This window comes from Muntiacus reevesi, chromosome 2 (assembly GCF_963930625.1).
Source record: "Muntiacus reevesi chromosome 2, mMunRee1.1, whole genome shotgun sequence".
Classification (NCBI taxonomy): domain Eukaryota; kingdom Metazoa; phylum Chordata; class Mammalia; order Artiodactyla; family Cervidae; genus Muntiacus; species Muntiacus reevesi.
The window spans coordinates 189,104,770-189,126,163 of record NC_089250.1 but is presented as its reverse complement, the minus strand read 5'-3'; the positions used below and the strand labels follow the sequence as shown (position 1 = coordinate 189,126,163).

General features: G+C 56.1%; 1 protein-coding gene across 1 annotated transcript in view; it reads left to right on the top strand.

Moving 5' to 3' along the window:
• Positions 1-21,394, top strand: part of LOC136158481 (uncharacterized) — a 166,414-nt gene that overhangs the window by 106,746 nt on the left and 38,274 nt on the right. Inside the window, exons 39-45 of the mRNA XM_065920298.1 lie at positions 177-485; positions 1,352-1,585; positions 2,730-2,809; positions 14,572-14,779; positions 17,731-17,897; positions 19,241-19,353; positions 20,341-20,422. Of these exons, the coding sequence (XP_065776370.1) occupies positions 177-485; positions 1,352-1,585; positions 2,730-2,809; positions 14,572-14,779; positions 17,731-17,897; positions 19,241-19,353; positions 20,341-20,422 (1,193 nt within the window). The remainder of the gene's footprint in view (positions 1-176; positions 486-1,351; positions 1,586-2,729; positions 2,810-14,571; positions 14,780-17,730; positions 17,898-19,240; positions 19,354-20,340; positions 20,423-21,394) is intronic.

Sequence of the window (21,394 nt, the reverse complement as noted above, 5' to 3'; positions counted from 1 at the left end):
GGGCAAGCTGATTTCATTTGGTCCTATTTTCAGATATGCTCTATCTGACATGAGTTAACATTATATCATGGATACAGGAACTTCCGGCCCCTGGGTTCTTTTCCTTCCTTCCCAAAGCAGCGCAGTGCCCTGGACTGACCCTCTTCTTTTCTCGGGCTCTCTCCCATCCTTTGCAGGTACCATCAAGGTCACCGCCGACTCAGCCATGCTGGGATTGCTCTTGCGGGACAAGCATGAGAGGGCAGGGAACAGCACCAGCGTGCGCAGTGTGACCTGCATCCTTGCTCAGAACAGCAGCCAGGCCTTGCCAGGAGAGCTCCAGTTGAGGGGGCGGCTGCAGGCCCAGACCGGGAGCCTCGGGGGCCAGGCCAGCCTCCGTGCAGACACGGCCGGCCTGGCTCTGGGCGGGGTCTGCACCTGGGGCCCTGGGCACGGCCAACTCTCTGGCAGCCTGAGTCACAACATCAGCGCTTTGAGTGAGGCAGGTAGGAGGGGCTGAGAGAGCCCAGTGGCTTCCTTCCCTAAAGACTCCCAGGGCCTGCAACCAAGGGAGTTAGAGCCCCCAGTCGGTAAATCCACCTCCTAGCTCTATCTCCTTACCCCAAAACCTTCACCCAGTGCCTCCATCTTCCCTGGGCTCTTATTCAGCCAGAACACCAGTTGCAACCCAGTACAGACACACCCAGGCTCCCCAGGTGGCTTAGTGGGAATGAATCAGTCTGCCAAGCAGGAGACGTGAGTTCGACCCCTGGGTTGGGAAGATTCCCTGGAGAAGGAAATGGCAACCCACTCCAGTATTCTTGCCTGGAGAATCCCATGGACAGAGGAGCCTGGCGGGCTACAGGCCGTGGGGTCTCAGAGTCGGACACGACTTAGCAACTAAACTACCGCTGCCAGCACCACAGACATGCCTCCAAACTGGAGGGCAGGTAGCCCCTGCCACCCGCCCCTCCCCCCAGGACTCCCCACCCTCAGTCCAGCTTCTGGGCTTGGAAACCTGGGTTAGCAGGACTTCCAGGATGTTCTTGGCACCGCGGTTAGGCAATAGCTCAGACACCCCCAGCTCTGGCTTCTTGGGGACAGTTCCATGGGCCTGAAGGTGCAGCAAGGTGAGAATACAGGCTCAGACCCCTGCTTCCTAAGAGCCCATCCCTACCTTTAGGGAGCGAGGAATCCAAAGTGGACATGGGGCCTATTACTTGCTGGGTGTGCCCATTGTGGTCTTAGGAAGGAGCTGGGAGGCGACTTCGCCTCAAGGCTCAGGAGACCCTCCAGAGAGAAGGCGGGCTGTCAGGGACCCCGTTCTGGCTCCCGTGGGGCATGCCATCTCCATGGTTCCTCTCCCCCCCAGGGCTCTCCTCGGAGGCAGGGATGCTCCTGTCACACACCCACGTGGCTTCCAATTTCTCAGTGCGGGCGATGCTGCGAAGTTCCGGGGGTCAGCTGGATGCGGCCCTTGGCCTGGAGGGCGTGGCCACCAGCGCATCGGGCAGCCAGCTCCACACCAGCCTCCGCCACACGGTGCCCGGCCTCAGGCGCTGGGGCCTCCCCTTCTCCGTGGACGGCCGTGGACACTTGCAGGTGGGTGAGAGGGCTGGGCCCGGGGCCTCGTGGGGGTAGTGAGTCCGAGGGACACCCACAACTGTGCTTCTGCCCAGAGCTCGGGACCCAGTCTGGAGGCGGGGTTGGTGGTGAGCATGGACGGCGAGGAGCTTGGTGGAGCCCAGGAGAGGAGGGGAGCAGGTGACCACCGGGAGCTGACCCGGGGGCTGCACCCCGGCCTCGTGAAGCTCCAGGTAAGTGACCCTTAGGTGCGCATGTGGGTGGGGACCAAGCCAGGCGCACTGCCTCTGCAGTTTCCCTAGTAACCTACCCAGTTTCCACCAGCTTGCCCCGCCCACCGCCAAGCCCCGCCCACCTTCCCTCCCAGGCTCTCACAGAATGTCCCATCCTCCCTTCTCATCCATCCTTTCTCCTTTCCGCCCACCCTCCCCTCCCATTCATCCATGTTCCCTTCCTTTCTTCCTCCCCACCCTGCCTTCTCTTCTTTCTTCTGCCCACTTGTCTTCTCGTCCTGGCACTGCTCCTTCCCCTGCCCCCATAAGTGGCAATAGAGTGGAGACACTCTGGGTTTATCTGCTAAAATTAAAACTGCTGAGACGCTCACCCATCAGTTCATGTTCCCCTGGGGAAACCCGGAACACTGGCCAGCTGTCTTTTCAAGAACGAAAAACAGGAAACCACCTCTGTGCCCATCACAGTTGTGGTTAAACCACCCAGAGTGTGGGTGAGGCAGGGTGAGCAAGGTGCGCAAGCGAGCAAGGTGCGCAACCTGAAGCCAGGCTGCTTCGTCGCTTACGGATTGCTTGACTTCAGGCCAGTTGCTTACTCTCTCTGTGCCTCAGTGTTCTCATCTGCAAAATGGAACTGTTGATAATGCCTGCCTCCCACAGTTACCTTGAGAATCCGATGAGGAACCAGTGAGAACCTGGCACACAGGCCCTGTGAGGACGTGAGCTCTGGTTATTTCTGATTGTGACGATGCTGTGGGTTAGCACTTCAGTTTGCACAAGCCTCTTTTTGAGAGTTATCTTCCCAGGGAGGCCTTCACTAGGGGAGATGGGGTCAATTGGATATTAGTGATCTGTTCAGGGTCAAGGTTGGGGAGAACACCTCATGCCTACACATGCCCCCTGCCCACCCTGCTGGTGGAGGAGACTGCAGAGGAGTCCTCAACTGCAGAGGAGACATTATGCCTGCCCAGCTGTCAGGGCTTTGCTGGGGGGACGTCGGTGGGTGGTTTCTTGAGGTACCAGGGTCTCTGTCACCATCAGGGCAGCCGTGGTAGATGGTGGTCTGCCTCCGGGGAAGGGTGGGGAGGGGCAGGCACGGTCTGAGCACCAAGGCCTTCCCGCTGGATGGCTTAGGGAAGGCCTGTGGCCACTGCCAGGCTGACCTGCACAGTCCCCTCCTGCAAGCCCTTCGCATCCCCAGGGACATGCATCTGGGCTCCCAGCCCAGCCTGACGGCAGATGGGTGGTTCCTTCTGTAAACACAGTGACAAGGACCCAGGATCCAAGTGTTTCAAGCCAGCCGTTGCCCTGGGGGGTGGGGTTGGGGGTGGTTTGGGCTGGTGACAGGCATATCTGGGCCTTGCGGGGGAGACAGAGCGTGGGCCTTATAGGCACACACGCTGCCCAGGTTGGGACTCAGCCCAGCCCGTGACGCTCTGAGCTCTCCCGGGCCAGGGCCCCGGTGAACAGTAGGTTATCTCCTTCAAAGGCAAAGCGTGGTGGGGAGGCCTGCATGCAGCACTTGGATGCCCTCATTTCCAGCGGGTCCCGGTGTCTCCTGGACCAAGAGCTGTGGGTGAACTGGACCCAGTCAGGACTGCCCTCATGGGCAGCTGAGCAGACAGCTGGTTGTAGGCCTGGCTCAGCGGAGCTTTCAGCCCAGCTGGCTATGGGGTGGCCAGCCAGTGAGCATAGCCCTGGGATGGGCCTGGGGGAGGCGTACACTCGCCTGGCCTGACGGCGTGCTGGCTCCCCTGGAGGAGCCAGTCCAAGGAACTGACCTGCTCAGGGACCGGGGAGACCCGAATCTGGAGGTGTTGAATGGGTGCTGCTGGGTGTCCCACTTGGGGGACTGCCTGAGGGCCCTGGGAGCCAGTGCTGTGGGCTCAGCACCTGGCTGTCCAGGTGGAGGGAACCTCCTTGGGGAGGATGGTTTCGGCCAGTGTCACCTCTGTGAGCACAAACGGTGTGATGCTTTCATGCCTCCAGCTTGCGTGGTGGTACTGACTTCACCCAACACAGGGAGACACACGGACCAGAAAAATCAAACTACCGCAGCTTCCTGCCCAGACCTGCCACTCACCTGCTGTGTGACTTTTAGCCAGGCCTTAACCTCTCTGAGCTGCAGCCTTGTCATCTGTATACTGCAGGTAGCAGTATACAGTACGTCCCTATTTTACGCTGTCGAGCAGGAAGTGGACCATTGCACGTTAAGTGCCATCTTAGTTGGGTACCCTCTCTTTGGCCCTGGTTTCAGCTACCAGGGAACCATCATCTCATTTTACAGATGTGGAAACTGAGGTTTAGAGAGGTGAAGTCACCTTCCTAGGGTCGCACAGTGGCCTAGATGGCGGGAGGGTTAACCAAGGGAATTGAGGATCAGGATTGAAGGGGTCTTAAGGGGCACATGGGCTGCCTCCCCCCAGAGGAAACTTAAGACTGGTGGTATGTGGAGTGAGTAGTTGCATGTGTGAGACAGACTCAGAGCCGGCGGCAGGAGGGGAGGGGTGATTGCTGCAAGGGTTAGGACAGGACCTGTGAATGGACGGAACTTCCCTCTGAGAGTCATGACCTGGAATTCCAGGGAGGGGCAAAAAGGGGGCATTCCTCAGTCCTGGAGCAGGCCAGTGACATCCAAGCAGGAGAACCATGCCCTGGGCGCCATGGGAGGCCACCCCGAGCTCCGTGCCTCCGCTTGTGGTCTCCATTTAGCTGTGGTAGAGCTGATACATGCGTTCACCCATCGCCGGTGATGCTCTCCCCGCCCCAGGCAGACAGCTGAGTGCTGAGTGACAGGAAGGGGCTGAGGGCAGCTCCTGGTTCTGTCCTGGGGTTGCAGATCCCCGCCCCCAGAACCCCAGGTCCTGAGAATTATACCACTTAGAGGCACAAGTGACTTCCATTTGGGGCGTTAAGAGGGATGTGTTCAGAGCAGAGAGGTTGAGAGGCCCGCGCTCTATTGTGGAAAAGAGAGGCGAAAACAGAGACCTCAGCGGAGGGGGCATTTTTTGTTCTTGTTCGTCTCTTAGTCATGTCTGACTCTTTGCAGCCCATAGACTGTTGCCTGCCAGTCTCCTGTGTCCATGGGATTCTCCAGGCAAGAATACTGGAGTGGGTCACCATGCCCTTCTCCAGGGGATCTTCTCAGCCCAGGGATCGAACCCAGGCCTCCCGCATTGCAGGCAGATTCTTTACTATCTGAGCCACCAGGGAAGCCCCAGGGGAGGGGGGCCTGAGGGGCCCCAAATTGCTCTGAATGGTTAGATTTCTTGACTCCCTGGGAGGGTGTGTTCAGCTCTTCAAAGAGAAGAGAGATCATGGAAGCCCCCGGAGGATGAGGGCTTTCCTGACCACCTGTGGGCAAATGGACAGTGGACACACTTCATGGGGTGCTGTAGGGACCCCCTCACCTGGCCTTTCTTGGCTGCAGAATCCAGCTGTGCTGACATTGAACGGCTCCGTCCTGGTGCACAGCGTTGGGGCCAGCCTGGTGGCTCAGGTATCGTCTGGAGACACCTTCGCCCAAGCCCACGTCCACTCAGCCTGCGGCCGCCGTGCTCACCTGGACGCCGGCCTCCAGCATGCATGGCCTCCACTTCAGGCACTGGGAGTCCCCCCCAGCAACCACATCCGCGTGTCCATGGGGGGAGATGAAGACCCCCGGGCCCAGCTGGAGGTGGCCCTGGGCCTGTGCACCCTGACCGCCCGTGGGGACTTCAGGTCAGAGGCCAGCACCACAAACAACTGGACCCTGGTCCTGGTGAATCACTGCCCTCTGCTGGAGGTAAGCCTCCCACCCCTGTCAGTGTGGGTTCCCACCTCCCTTTATAAATTATTAACACCTACTGTATGAAATGGCAACCCATTCCAGTACTCTTGCCTGGAAAATCCTATGGACAGAGGAGCCTGGTAGGCTACCGTCCATGGGGTCACAAAGAGTCGGACACAACTGAGTGACTTCACTTTTTTCACTGTATGCCCAGCTCTGCACTCAGCATGAGAAACTTTGGGTTATTTTTTTCTTTTGCTGTTGTCCCTTAAACTGGGGGACTCATTGACTATAAAGCCAAAATGGGACCAAAGTTCAACTTTTCTCCCCTTTTGCAAAGGGCCCTCCTAAGACCCTGGTTTGCATCCTTTCTGTGGTTCAAGTTGGTTCTGTTCTTATTTCTCACTTCCTGCATCCCTGGGGTTAAGGATCCAGGAGTAAGAATGAGGCTAATACAGAGTAATAACAAGAGTACTGAATATACTCTGAGGCCCCTTGAATCCTCACCTCTGGGGGAAAGGGCTGCTTGTACCCCCTCACCCCCCATGATACACTGGGGCCCAGAGAGGTGGGGGGACCCTTTCATTCCCAGCTTGGGTCTGTGCCCCCATGTGGAGTGTGTCTTAGGCCCCAGTGGAGCAAGTTGCTTAAGGTCTCTGCCCTCCAGCCCTCAATGAACATTGATGTTCGTGATCTCTTTCCAATAGCCAGTGCTTTCTGGGTGCCTGGCTCTGGATTCACAAGGATTAACTTACTTCCATCTCCCAGCAACTTATGATCAACTCCCATCTTAAAGATGGGTAAACTGAGGCTGTGGGTTGGAGAGACCGAATTAATGGTAGAACGGGAATTTGAGCCCACATCTCTTGATGGGGTACCCTTGGTATCGCTCACCTTGCAGAAGGAGGAGCTGATAGAGTTTAGGCCATGGGGCCACTGCTGCCCTCTTCCCACCCAGACGCGTCTCCAGCTCCCCCACCTTGACTTCTGGTGTGTGTGTGTGTGTGTGCTGAGTCACTTCAGTCGTATCCGACTCTGTGACTCCATGGGCAATAGCCCACGAGGCTCCTCTGTCCATGGGATTCTCCAGGCAAGGATACTGGGGTGGGTTTCCATGCCCTCCTCCAGGGGATCTTCCCGACCCAGGGATCGAACCCACATCTCTTATGTCTCCTGCATTGGCAGACGGGTTCTATACCACTAGCGCCTCCTAGCTTCTGGCACTCACTCGAAATCCAACCACTTTCTCCATATTCCAGGCGACAGGAATCCCGCGGGCCCTGCGCTCCGAGGGCAGCCTGAGCTGGGGCCCCTGCGAGTTCGACCTGACCACAGACTTCCATAGTGACCGTGGAGACGCCCACCTGCAGTTGGCCCGTACCTGCAGGCCCCAGACCTTGGTCCTGGGGCACCTGACCCACTCCCTGCCCCTCCTGGGCCGACTGGGCCTGCCACCCTGGAGTGCCATCAGCCTGACTGTCCAGCCTGGCCCCGCCCCCTACAGCTCCCTGTCCCTCCGGATGGGGCCGTGCCGGCTGCAGGGTGCCCTGGAGCAGCACGCTGAGAACCGGAGCACGTGGACTCTGGCCACCGAACCGGGCTGCCCGCTGCTGGAGGTGTGTATAGCGGGTCAGCGAGGTGCCTGGAGAGGAGCTTCCCATCAGCATGAGGCCTGAGCCTGGCTGACACCCCCTCCAGGGACTTCCCAAGACCAGCTACTGTTTCCCCAAAGCCCTGTTGGACACTTGACCCCTCTTATCTCTCATCCCGTGTTCCCATTTGACAGATGAGGAAATCGAGGCTGGGTGAGATTAGAGGCTCGCAGGGCCATGAAACTTGAGGACCGCAGACTCAGAATTTATGAGAATCTGTTTTTTTAGTAAAATTTTAAGAGCAGGAAGGGAATGAGAGGAACTCTTCTCAGCTGACAGTTGGGAACAGTTGCATCTTGGTTTCATAACCTGTTAAAAACCACAGGCTGGATTTTATCTGAGCCGAGAGAGAGTCTGAGAATTGTCCTGTGATGTTTGGGGGAAGGGGACCCCGTGACTCAGGAAAGGGGGAAGCTGGAGTCTAGGTCAGCAGACAGGGCTGGTGCCCTCGTCAGAGTGGGACAGGCCCCTGTCCTGTGTCTCCTGATGGAGCTTCCTGGGCGCAGGGACAGGGTCGGTCTGGTCCACTCAGCATCCCTGAGCATAGGGCTGGGTGCTGGCAGACGTTCTGTCAGTGTTAATCAGGTCAACACAGGATTGGTCCAGAAGAGAGCAGAGCATCATGGGATGAAGCAGGCCTACCCACTAGGGCTTTCTATGACAGTGGAAATGTTCTTTGCTATCCAGGACAGCAGCCGCTAGCCACGGGGAGCTACTGAGGGCTTAAGATGATTTTCCTCATGCTATAGAGAAACTGAATTCTTACTTGGACTTCATTTTAATATAGAGGGAACCAGCCCCATGTGATTAGTGATGATCCTAATGGACAGCATAGAGGGGAAGCACAGACTGAAGACAGATCAGGTTCAAACCTTAGCTTGTCTACTTATTAGCCATGTGATTCTGGGCAATGACTTTGCCTTGTTGAGCCTCAGTGTTCCCATCTGTAAAATGGGGACTGGTAACTACCACTCTCAGAGTCATTGGAATAGGGTGAAAAGAGAACATTCTGATGAAGCACTCAGTACGAGACTGTGTGTCCTGAGTGTTCTCTGATGGACAACTGTTGTGTGTTGTGATTGAAGCTGCAGTTTTGTTGTTACTGTAATGGGGGAGGGACGGGGGGGAAGAGGGTTTCAGATGGAGAATCAGGCCACTCACTGGTGTGGGACCACCCTCTGACCCCTCTCTCTGTGGTCCAGCAGGACCTGGGCCTCCCAGCAGGGACGCAGTTCAGCGACTCCCGGCAGGCCTTGGGTGGGGAAGCAGAAGCATCAGGGGTCCTTGCGGCAGCCAGCCAGACTGCTTCCTTGACCTTGGCGGTGACCCTGCACCCATCCGAGGCCACCCTCCGAGCAAAACTGAGGCCCACGCTGCCTGCACTGCACGCCCTTCCCCTGGAGACCTCGCTGACTGTCCAATATGGGTGGGAGGCCGGGCACCGGCTGCGCCTGGAGCTGCACTCAGGGGCCTGTGAGCTTCAGGGCAGTGGTGAGCTGCAGCTGGACCGCCGGCTGCAGTGGCGGGTGGTGGCCGAGAGCTCCTGCGAGGCCCTGCAGGTATGCGTGCTGGGGGTGAGCGGGAGGGGTGAGCACCAGGATCCCCAGGCGGGAACCCTCTTTTGTAACCACTGCCAAAGTGAGAGAGATGGGGCGAACCCTGGAGGAATAGAGAACCTCCTCTAAGCCCTGGACACACAGTTGTAAACACGGCAGAGATGAGTGCCTCCCTGGGGCAGATAGGCAACCCCCGGGACAAATCACTGAACTGTGGAGTGTATTACACAGGGGTGAGGGCTAGGAGAGAGAGAAAGTGGGAAAAGGGGGTCATGGAAAACACGGCAGATACTGCAATTTTGTATGTTGGTCAAGGCTGGTCCCCCAAACAGGATGACATTTAAGCACAGACCTGAAGGAGAGGAGAGAGTAGGGTTGTGGGTATCTGGGGAGAAGGTTTTCTCTTTTCTTAAAAAATATTTATTTCTATTTATTTATTTGGTTGCACCAGGTCTTAGTTGAGGTCTTAGTGGGATCTTTAGATGTGACATGCCAACTCTTAGTTGCAGGATGTGGGATCTAGTTCCCTGACCAGGGATCATACCTAGGACCCTTGCATTGAGGGTGTGAAGTCTTAGTGACTGGCCCACCAGAGAAGTCCCATGGGGACAGGATTTTCTGGGCATGGCCAGTGCAAAGGCCCTGAGGCAGAGCTGGAGAGGGAAGGGCATCCTCTAGGACTGGGATCAGCAAACCGTCTTTATAAAAGTTCAAATAGCAAATATCTTAGACTTTGCAGGCCACTCAGCGGCTGTTGTAACTACTCAGCGCTGCTGTTGCAGTGCGATGTACCGTAGACAGGATGCGGTGAATGGGCATGACTGTGTTCCAATAAAGCTTTATTTAAATACAACAGGCAGCGGGCTATGCGGTGAATGGGCATGACTGTGTTCCAATAAAGCTTTATTTACAACAGGCAGCAGGCTGGATGTGGCTGGTGGGCTGGCATTTGCTGACTTCTGTTTTATAAAAAGCCCAGGGAGTGAGAGCACCCTCGGATTCAGGATCCATCACGAAGGTGGAGAGAGAGGATTGGATAGAAGTCAGATGTGGGTGTGAGAAATAGGGGAGCCAGATGGTGATTGTGAGAAGAGGACTGGGGCTGCTGCTGTTCCTGGTGATAGGAAGGATGTGGGTGGAGAAGGAGAGTTGGGGAGAGGGTGTCGCTGACTCACAGGCCCTTTTTGAATGCGTTAAATCTGACAGGGCTCTTAAACGCCCAAGGGGAGACGGTGGGGGCAATCAGGAGGTCGGCTGTGGTCTGAACTGGAGGTCTCCTCCTCTCGGTGGTCACATTTAAAGCCACAGACTGAGGACTTCCTTGATGTTCCAGGGGTTAAGACTTCACCTTCCAGTGCAGGGGGTGCAGGTTCAATCCCTGGTCAGGGGGCGAAGATCCCACATGCCTCAGGGCCCAAAAACCCAAACATAAAACAGAAGCTATATCGTAACAAATTCAGTGAAGATTTTTTAAATGGTCCACATCAAAAAGAAAAAGACTCTTAAAAAAGTCAGACTGGCTGAGATGGCTGTGGGGTGGGTGGAGACTAGGCACTCAGGTTGCAAAGCTGGGGAGGATGAGAAGGAAGCAGCCAGGGGTACCAAGAACAACAAGCCAGGAGGAGGAGGAACCCCAAGGGAGAAGGGGGTCTCGAGGCTGGGGAGGAAAGGGCTCCAAGAGGGGAGGGAAGGTTAATAGGGCCAAACGCTGTGTCAGGCAGGTGGAGTTGGGCAGCTGTCCTGGGCACTGGAAGGCCGCCTGTGAGGCCAGGAAGCCCAGACAAGGGGCGGTTCTGCCCCTTGTCCCTGGTGGCCTTGAGCACACCCCTGTCCCTCCCCGGGGCTTCAGAGTCATCATCGTAGATGGGGTGCAGTGACCGCCCCCACTCTCACGATTAGATGGACCAGCCCTGTGCTCGGCGATGCGCATGCGCTGGTGGGCGGAGCCTAGGGAGATGCCCACGTGGGCCGGCCTTGCAGCCTGCTTCCTGGACAGGCTCCCATCGCCTCTCAGGAGCAGGTGTCTGGGTTCTGTGGCCTGCGGAGGTGGAGGGGCTGGGGGAGGAGAGGAGGGGAAATGCATGTTTCAGAGCTGCCAGTGTTGGAAGGCTCTTGACCAGTTGGTTTCACGGGATAAGATTCTCTGGAGCATAAAGATGTGAGCTTTGTGGTATGGGGTGTCGAGAAAGGGGCCAGAGGAAGCTCATTGGACAGTGCAGGGCTACTGAGGCGGGGCCCTCTGGCACTCCTAAAATCTGACCCAAGTCACAAACCCTCTCCTGTAGAGACTCATGTGGGCACATCCTCACCACATTTTGTTTTCAGTTCAAGAAAGATCATGGGACCCCTGATGCCCACTAGTGACCCCACTGTAGTGAAGAAGCCCTACTTCCATTTCTTTCAACCCTTCCAGGTCTTGGGGGTCCCAGGCCGAGCCGACGGCTCTGGCTACATTGTGGTGAACTCCACGGCCGTGGACGCTCAGGTGCTGGTCACCACGGATGCCAGCATGCACCGGGGGCTGCTTGTCCTCAGTACCAGTGAGGTGAGGGTGCAGACGGGTGGGGTGCAGACCAGGATGGCCTGGGATGCCGGGGCCATGTGCTGCTGACGAGAGAAGCATTTGGATATGAGCTGAGCTCCAGAGAGGACCCTGGCAGATGAGAGCTTCAGGGTCCATGAGTAGAGGGATGAGAATTGTGAGAAGTCCCTCAGCTGCCCCTTCCCCATCCTAACTCCCCAGGAGCCATTGCTCATCAGACTCTTTTAATGTCATGTTCATGGAAGCACACAGCCTTCTCCCTTTTGCATCTGCCCTCTTTTGTTCAGCATGATGTTTGTGGGAGTCACATGGTCTGTATCCTTTTTCACTACTGTATAGTATTCCATGGTGTGCTGGTATCACAATTCATCTATTTATCTTATCCATTAGCATTTGGGCAGTGTCTAGTTAAGTACATTTTTATTTCATTTTAAAAATGTTTTCATTGTGGTATAATACACATTACAGAATTTACCATCTTAACCACTTTCAAGTGCACGTTCAGTGGCATTAAATACATTCACGAGGTTGCACAGCCATCTCCACTGTCCATGTCCAGAACTCTCTTTATCTTGCAAAACTGAAACTACCCACAATTTAACAACTCCTCATTTCCCGCCCCACCCCCCACCCCAGCTCTATTGAATTTCCTTCCTTTTTAAGGCTGAATAATACTGCATTGTATGAATGGCCCATATTTTGTTGATCCATTTTTCCATCAGTGGACACTTGGGTTGCTTCCACCCTTTGGCTATTGTGAAGAGTGCTGCTATGAACACAGGTTTGCAAATATCTCTTGGTGATCTCTCTAGCGAGTCTTGGTTTTTCTCTCTCTATTATAGACCCAGCAGGAGGTGAACTTGCTGCTCACACACAACCTGTCTCAGCCCAGCCCCTTGGCCCTCCCAGCCCAGATCCTGCTGTACCTGACCAACGAGAGGCTCGGGCACAGCTACAGACACAGTCTGCGGGTCGGAGTGGATGCCAAAGAGGTGGGGGCTCTGCCAGGGTGAGGGCGGGCTTGGTGGGGCTGGGAACTGGCCCGATGGCCCTGGTCCCATGTCTTCCACCCTGACAGGTGTCCGAGGAACTGACCTTCACTCGGTGGCCAGAGCACGTCTCCCTGGACTGCAGACTCCAGCACAACATGCCCGCGCTGCGGACGCTGTGGGTGGAGGACAGGGTGGCCCTTCAGGTCAGCCTTGGCGAGCGGCAGTGATAATGGAAATCTTTCATTCATTCAACAAACCTTTTTGGAAGTACCTCGGAGACGAGGGGATGGTAGAACAAGCTTCAGACCTCCCTCTGAGCCTCAGTCTTTTCATCTGGAAATTGGGGCTGCTGATACTCATTTTGCCCTGGTGGCTCAGCTGGTAAAGAATCTGCCTGCAATGCGGGAGACCTGGGTTCAATCCCTGGGTCGGGAAGATCCTCTGGAGAAGGGAACCACTACCCACTCCATATTCTTACCTGGAGAATCCCATGGACAGAGGAGCCTGGGGGGCTACAGTCCATGGGGTCGCAAAGAGTAGGACACGACTGAGCGACTTTCCCTTCACGTTTCACTTTCAGTATTCATTTCCTTCACCCAGTCGTTCCCCCAGGACTGTTATACATTCTCCTCCTCTAGAGCCCCCTCCCCCACTCCCAGCAGACCAGAGCTTGTCCTCAGCCCTCTTTTTCCACGTTGTCCACACACTTTCCCTTCATGGTCTTATCCAGTCACATATCAGTGGCATATCTGCACTGCCATGTCCCCCATCTCTCCCTCCCCTGAACCCCAGATCTGTAGGCCTACCTGCCCACTGTATCTCCACTCAGATGCCGGGCAGGCACTTCCGACTTTAGCTGTTCCAAAACCAGACAGGCCAGCCCCCCAGACCGGCCCCTCCCTGTCTCTCTCCATCTTGGCAAGCAATGCCTAGTCCATCCTCCCCACCATGTAGACAAACCCTTGAAATCAACCTCGATTGGCCAAGCCCTCATCCAGGAACCCCTTAAAGCATCACCTCATTAGAACAAAGAGTCTCCTATCATCTGGGAAATCCCAGGGACCTATGAGCTCCGTGTCATATTCTCCTGCGGAGAACTGGGGTCGAAGACCAACTGTTAGCAGGAACTGGAACCAGAGACCGCTGTAGCTGCAGCTTTACCATGCCGTGCCCTTCCTAGCCTCTCCCAGCTTTCTCTTTTCCATCGACTTCCCATCATCCGACACGTGATGCCTTCGGTGTTGTCATGGTCTGACTCCCACTGCTGGTCTTTAAGTTCCACGTGGTAGTGTACAAGTTCAGACATTTCTGTCTGTCTCACGTGTGGCAGCCTCCTAAGCTTTAACAGGACGCAACCAGTGGTAGGGGTTCAGCCAGCATGGTTGAATGATGGAGTGACTCCTCCCGCTTTATAGAGCGGGTGACTTAAAGCAGGGATCTGCTTGCCACCTGCTGACACGCAGTGTGTGTTCTGCCCGCGATGGTTCATATGCTGTTCTGGCCTCAGTGATTAACTCACGGCACATGGCAGGGTGCTTGCAAACTCAAAGCCTTTGGGGCCCCGTGGAGAACTCCAGTGTATCTGGTGAGCTGTAAGGGGACCTAGAGAGCTCACACCCTGTCTAAAATCTTCCAAGTTGTATATTTTCAACTTTCAAAAGAAAAGGTTTTTTTTTTAAAAATTTATTAACTTTTATTGTGGTGAAATACATCTTTACCATTTGAACTGTTTTATTTTGTTTAAAGATATTTCTATGTGGACCATTTTCTAAAGTCTTTATTGGATTTCTTACAATATTGCTTCTGTTTTATGTTTTGGTTTTTTTGGCCATGGGGATCTTAGTTCCCCGGCCAGGGATCAAACCTTCACCCTTTGCATTGGAAGGCAAATACTTAACCGTTGGACTTTGAGGGAAGTCCCCTGAGCTATTTTAAACTGTACAATTTAGGTATTTAGTACACTGATAAATTTGTGTAGCTACTCTCTTAATTCAGAACATTTTCATTCCCCCAGATGGGAACCCTGTTACCCACGCGCAATCACTCCTCAGCAGGCACCGCCCTACCCTATAATGCCAACAGCACGTGTATAGTTTGCCAAGTGTAACCCAGCTGTTCCTCCATCCTGCTCTCTCAGGGCCCTGGTTCTTCCCACCCCAGTGGTGTGGATGGTACAAGACCCCGGGGTCTGTGGGAGCTGGTCCTCGCTGGGCCAGGCTGGCTCTCTCTGCTCAGGGTGGTCCGGCATCTCCTGGGTGCTGTTCCAGGTCTCCGCGGACGTTGACAGCAGCGGCACTGGCTTTGAGAATTCAGGACACGTCTCGGCAGGGTCCACGTCTCTAAACTACTCCGTGAGCTGCCGTCACCGCGATGGGCGCCTGGAGTTCTCTGGTTGGAGTGAGCACAACAGCTGGGCCCTGCGGCAGGCGGGGTTCCCGGGAGAGGCCCGCCTCGGCGCCGAGCTGCAGATGCAGAGTAAGGTGGCCGGACCCTGCCCGGGGTCGGGAGTCGGCCCCCCTACACAGACACCTGCCCGCCAGCCCCAGGCCTGGCGTGACCCTGAGTTACAGGACTAACCAGGATGCCCTTGGCCTTGGAACCTGACTCTTAAAGGAGCGTGTATTCACTTCCCAGGGCGGTCAAGGCAACATACCATAAACTGGGTGACTTAAAAGAAATTTAATCTCTCAACTTCTAAAGCCTGGAAGTCAGAAATCAGGTGTGATCAGGGCCGTGCTCCCTCCCGAGTCTTTAGGATTCAACCCTTACTTGCCTCTGCCAGCTCCCGGTAGCCCCAGGCATTCTTGCACTTACAGTTGTATAACCTTGGTCTCTGCCCCCCAGTCTCTGCCTCTTCTCTTCTTTCTGTAAGGATGCTAGCCACTGGATTAGGGTCCATCCAGCTCAGTGCCTCACCTTGCCTTGCTTTGTGGTTTAGTTGTTAAGTCGTGTCCGGCTCTTGCAACTCCACGGACTGTATCCCACCAGGCTCCTTTGTGCATGGGATCTCCAGGCAAGATGAGTAGAATGGGTTGCCACTTTCTTCTCCAGGGGATCTTCCCGACCCAGAAACTGAACCCCAGGTCTCCTGCATTGCAGGTGGATTCTTTACCAACTGAGCCACCACTAATATTTCCAAATAAGGGTGCATCCACAGGTCCTGGGAGTTAGGACTTCAAGCATAATTTTTAAGGGGAAATAGTTTAACCCATATTGGAGGAGGAAGGGAAGGTAACAGTAATAAGAGAGTGTTTTTGTTATTGTCTGGTTTGGTTTTTTTAATGAGGAATTTTATTTTTATTTATTTGTTTGACTGTGTTGGGTCTTAGCTGTGGTGCATGGAATCTTTGGTTGCAGCATGCAGGCTCTTAGTTGCAGCATGTGGGATCTAGTTCCCTGACCAGGGATCAAACCCAGGCTCCCCGCATTGGGATTGTAGAGTCTTAGCCCCTGGGCCACCAGGGAAGTCCCAAGAGCTGGCCTTGATTGAGTGATTACTACATATATAATCACTGAGGCAAGCTCTCAGTACATAGGAACTCAGTGAGTCTGCTCGACAACCCCATTCACACCAAGGGAAGCTTGAAGCCCCCAGTGGGGCCTCTGGGTCCTGAGGACCCAGACTCTCTGACTTCTTCCTGACCCCTGCTCATTCCACTCCTTGATAGTCTTCCAACACATGAGGCTTACTCCTGCCTCAGGACCTTTGCACATTCTGTTCCTTCTGCCTGGAATGCTCTTTCCCACATGACTTCTTGTGGGAGAAACAAGGAGACAGTCCCTCACCACCTACTTCTCAAATATCATCTCCTCATTGAGGCCTTCCCCTCCCCCTATTTATTGCACCCCCACCTCCCTCCAGCTCTCCCCACCTCTCTCCCAGACTTTGTCATTCTAACAAGCTGTGTAACTCACTTCTTAAATATTCTTATTTCTCACCTCCCACATTCCATCCACCCCACACTCCACTCTTTGTTTGCAGAGTGGCAGATAGTAAGTGCTCAGTTAATCATCTGTTGAGTGAATGGATATGAGGGAGTGGTGAGTAACACCATCCCCCTTCTGCAGGGGAGGAGCAGAAGCTCAGAGAGGTTGGGTCACTTGTCCCGTACCACACAGCTGGCTCATGATGAATCCAGGCAGCTTGACTCCAGAGCCACCCTCTGATTCCCCCTGACCCCATGTAGATGGCAGAGATCATGATCCCTGGGTGGCCCCGAGTCTCCTGGATGGTCCTCTTCTGGCCTCGAACTCTTCCATCTTTGGTTCTCAGCCTCCTGCAGGGTGAGCAGGTGCCTGGATCAGACAGGGGACTGTCTTAGTGTGAGCTGACCTCACAGACTGCTCTGAGGGAGGGTTTGTCGGGGATGTGGTGGGTCAGTGATGGGACAGGTGTCCCAGGAATGCTTCCATACGGCCCCAGTTCCCGGGGCCAGGAGGCCTGGTGTGCTAGCCTTCAGCCACGGTGGCCTCTCACCTCCCCCACTGCTGTGGCAGTCTCTCAGGGGGCATGTTCTGCCTGGTGTCAACATCCTTGGTGTCCCCACAATCAGGAACCTCCCCGGGCAAGGGGACTGAGTGTGTTCCCTCCCCACTCATGCCCCACACATAGTAGGTGCACGTGGGTGGACACTGCATTGTGAAGGAAGGAGACAGACCCTTCATGAGACCTACTATGTGCCCAGCACACAGATGTGTTATCTTGGTTAATCTTGGCGATGTCTCTTGAGGTGGGTAGCCTATGCCCACCCTGTAGGTGAGAAAATTAAGGCTCAGAGTTGCCAGCTTGTCCATGCCTGCCTAGGAGAGACTCCCAGGTGATGGTGCTGAGCAAGATCCCAGAATCTCCTTTCGTGGAGGGTTTTCTTTTGTCTGCTGAGCTGAGGTGTGGCCTAGCTTGGAGGCAGGAGACTCGAAGAGATGCCCGCACATGCTGGGGGAGGGTGCAGACCCTTCTACCTGGGCCAGGCAAGCTGCAGGTCAATATCTTTTGATGTTGGTTTGACATTGTATTAACCCTGGAGAAAAGCATCATCAGTTTGTTCACTCCCTCAGGTTCTGGGCACTTGTGATGTGTCTGGGGCAGTACTAAGTGCTGGGGTCACAGCAGGGAAGGAAATATACTAAAGATCCTGCCCTCATGTAGCTGACCTTCTGGCGAGGGAGGAAGCAGGATGGGCTGGGAGGTACTTTAGAGGGGCAGCCAGGAGAGGCTGCTCGGAGGAGGTGTCATAGCAGCAGTGACTCCAATGAGAGGAGCTGGCCAGGCCAAGACTGGGGGAAGCCTCGTGACAGATGCTGTCAGAGGGCTCAGAGGTGAAAGGCTCGCCCAGGCCAGTCTCACTGGTCTCCACAGGGTGCGACCCTAAACTGGAAAGGGAAATGAGCCCCAGTTCCCAGCGACCTTTGCCATTCTCTGTCTCTAGAGACCCAGACGCAGGCCTGTGTGGTCCTCCAAGGTGGGGACGGTGGGATCAGCGTGGACGCGGCAGCCCTGGTGGCCTGGCCAGTGAATGGCCCCCTGGAGCTGGTGGTGAATGTCAGCCACACGGCACCTCTTCTCCGGAGGCTGGGCCTGCCCTTTGCCAGCCAGGTGAGGCGTGGGTGGCCAGCCCAGGCAGGGGCAGATTCCCCTGCTAATTCTGTCAACTCCCATCCTATTCCCAGGGGCAGAGGACCACTGTGTGCACAGTTGATGCGAATGATCTACCCTTGTGTCTGCCCAGCACTACAGTTTGCAAAGGTTTTATTAATAATGATAATAGTTGTAACCAGCGGCCTCTGTGCTCCCCGCCGTGGGGCTGGTGTGGACGGGCCCCTGCGCCTGTGTTCCAGCTCCTGGTCCTGTGTCCTTCCCACCCTTCCACCTTTTAATCAGAATCGAAGCCCAGCGTGCATTTGTGCAGTGCCTACTGCATGCTTGGCACTGTTCTGAGGGTCCTATATGCAGCGGCTCATCTCCGAACACCCCAGTAAGATGCAGAGCAACACAGTTGTCACACATGCCGTCTCTGGAGGCCAGCCCCAGCTCTGCCATTTGCTGGCTGGCTGTCCTTGGGCAGATTCCCTAGTCTCTCTGTGCCCTCAGCCTGCCCCTCTGTGAAATGGGGATCATGCCTGTCCTGTGAGGATGGAGTGAGTCAGTACCAGTAATGCCCCTGGGATGGTGTGTGGCTGGAGCAGAAGCTTCAGAAGCCTTTGCTGCTCTGGTGGTGCTGATGACGCTGGCCGCTTGTGGTCAGCAGCAAACTCGGGTCACCGGTCCGTCTCTCGGTGACCTGCCTGAGGTCATGCAGCAAGTATGCATCAAACAGGAACTCCGACTTGGTACTGGGTCCTTCCCTGAGATGCGCCCTCACACCCTCCAAGACAGGAATTGTGCTGAGTCCCCATGCAGCGGGCCATTGTCACTTGGTGTGGCCTCAACTTGCTTAGTGGGGCCCTCACGAGCCACAGAGCACGTCCATCCAAGTCTCTTTTCCAGCCTGCTGTTTTGGGCTATCCGGCAATCCCCCTGCCCCTCACTCCCCGCTGCCGTGGGAGGAGGAGCAGTTCCCGGAGCCCAGGGGCCCAGGATGTCACTCTTCCCGCAGCGGGTCTGAGTCACCGTGACCCACAGCTGAGCAGCACTTCCCCTGAATCCCCTTTCCCTGCCCTCAGCCTGGGTGGTGAGGAGGTCTGTAGGATGCTGACTCTGCCGATGTCTGGGGTACAGGTGGACGTTGCAGACCCTTGGCTGGCAACCTGGGCTACTGCGAGGGAGCCGGCCCAGGCCTGTCCAGAGGTCCTCACCATCCAAGGGTGGGCAGATGGGGCCGGGGCAGATGGGTATCTGCCCTGCCAGGCTGGTGGGTGGACAGGGATGTGAGGGTCCTCAGGCCCCCCGCTCCCAGCCTATCCACCCCCCTGCCTCACCCCGTCCTCTTCCCTCTTCAGCTCATGTTCCGGGAGCTCTGGGAAAAGGAAGAGATACATGCTTCCTTGAAGCTGACGTGCGATTCTCAAACCAGCCTGGTCCTCAACGTCCACGGCCACAACCAGGCACTCAGGTGAGGACTTTGCCACACTCTGGGGGCCCCGAGGGGAGAGGAATGGATGAGGGAGAGGCCTCAGCCAAGCACCCGACCCACAGCGCTGCTTCAAACCCTCCCCACAGCCCCACTGCACAGAGGTGGCAAGGGAGGCTCAGAGAGGCCAAGTGACTTGCCCGAGGTCACACAGCTAATAAAACATCTTTGACTTCTGGGGCTCGGGACACGAACGAGGAGTTCTTACTCTCCCAAACTAAATGCATCCCAGGCCTCGAATAGTAACTAGGATGGCTCTTCAGTCTGGGAACCTCCTGCGGTGCCTGGTTCTGGGGTCAGGGTTCTTAACACTCAGATGAAGTCAGGTGGGTCACCAGGCTCCAGGTGATGGAGGGCGATGAGGAAGCCACTGTTAATGATATAGACCAGTGGTTCTCACCCGGGGCGGGGTGTTGGGCGGTGTCTGGGGTAAGGTCTGGTTATTACAACCAGGCCGGGGGGGGGTCTACCGGCTCCTCGCGGGCGGGGCCCACAGCTACTGCCAGACCTCCCGTAATACACAGGTCAGCCCACAACGATGAGTGGTGTGGCCTGCGGTGTCAGTGGGTGCCTGGCCTGAGGAGGCGAAGGAGGGGTGCTGTGAGCCCAGGGCTGCAGGAGGGGGCTGGTTTTAAAGCTCGCTATCCAAAACGAGGGGGGCCCATGGCTGGGCCCACAGAAGACATGCCACTGAGTACCACCTAGCCCCTGTGCTGGAGGGGAAACGGAGGCACTTGCCCACCGTGCCAGGACCAGCCGGAGGCCAAGCTGGAATGCACACGCGGGTTGCTGCAGCCCTGACCGTTGCACCCCACGGCCATCAGGCCTCCGGGCATGTTAATAGCCCTTCATTGGGTTGCTCCCGTGTTTCTGGGTCTCCAGCCCTCTGCTGGGGTGCTTGGCTTGGTCCCGACCCAGCCTGCACGAGGCGCCCTCACACCAGGACTCTCACGCCTTCTTTGCTTCCAGCAAAGAGCTGCGGCTCTCCAGCCGGCATCACCTCCCTGTCCTCCTCGGCCGCTGCCCCAGCAGAGCCTCCGCCTCAGCCAAGGTAACCATGTCCCGGCCACCCCTGAGCCCCTAACTGGTTCCAGATGCCCTGCCCGAGGCAGGGTTGGGGCCTTGTGTGTTAACACATCACATGTGTCCCCCAGCCTGCAGCAGGCCCTGCTGGGCCACCCTCAGAAACCCCTGGCTCCAGGTTTCCCAAACAGGCCTGGGTTTACATTCCCGGGCCAGCCCTGCAGCCCCAAGCAGGGCCCACGAGACCCCTAGGAGCCAGGGGAGTCTTGCCCACCAGTGCCTGGCACTGCCTGCCCCCAGCCTGGCACGCTCCCGGGCACTGGATCAGATGACGCAGCCTTTGAGCTGAGCCAGCCTCACCTCCCAGGTGCCCCGTCGGCCTTTCCCATGGCCTCTGCGTGGCTTCCTGCCCTGTGTCCGCAAGCCCCGTGATCACCTGGAACCCCGGGATCTCTCTCACTCTGGCGTCTGCTCTGTGTGTAGGGTCTGGGGGTGCCGGCGTGAACGGGAGGGCCAGTGAGATCCACGATTCCCCTTCTCTTGGTGCTGCCATTGTCTCTTTCTCTCTGCCCCTCCTCTCCGAAGCAGGAGATCCTGGAAGGTGTGCCGAGTACCTGGCCTAGGGCCCAGCACACAGGAGGTGCTTAGTGAGAGACAGTGAGGGAATGAATGAATGAATGACAGGATGAGTGAATGCACACACCAGCTGGTCACTTCCTTATCCTACCAGCCACCCAGCTTTGTAAAAAGCACCCCACCACCTCCCTTCCTGCTCTGGCCCAGGCTGACTTTGTTTATAGAGCACCTACTGTGTGCCAGGGTGTGTACCAGCGCATCACACACAATCTCAGAGCTCTGCAGACTTGACTCACCATCATTCAGGGAGCCTCTGAGTTTTCCCCCAGTCTTTGTTCTGAATAATTTCCAACCTATAGAAAAGGTACTGTAGGGCAGTGACCATTTACCAATTGGCTTTTCCCCCAGTTTTATTGAGATGTAA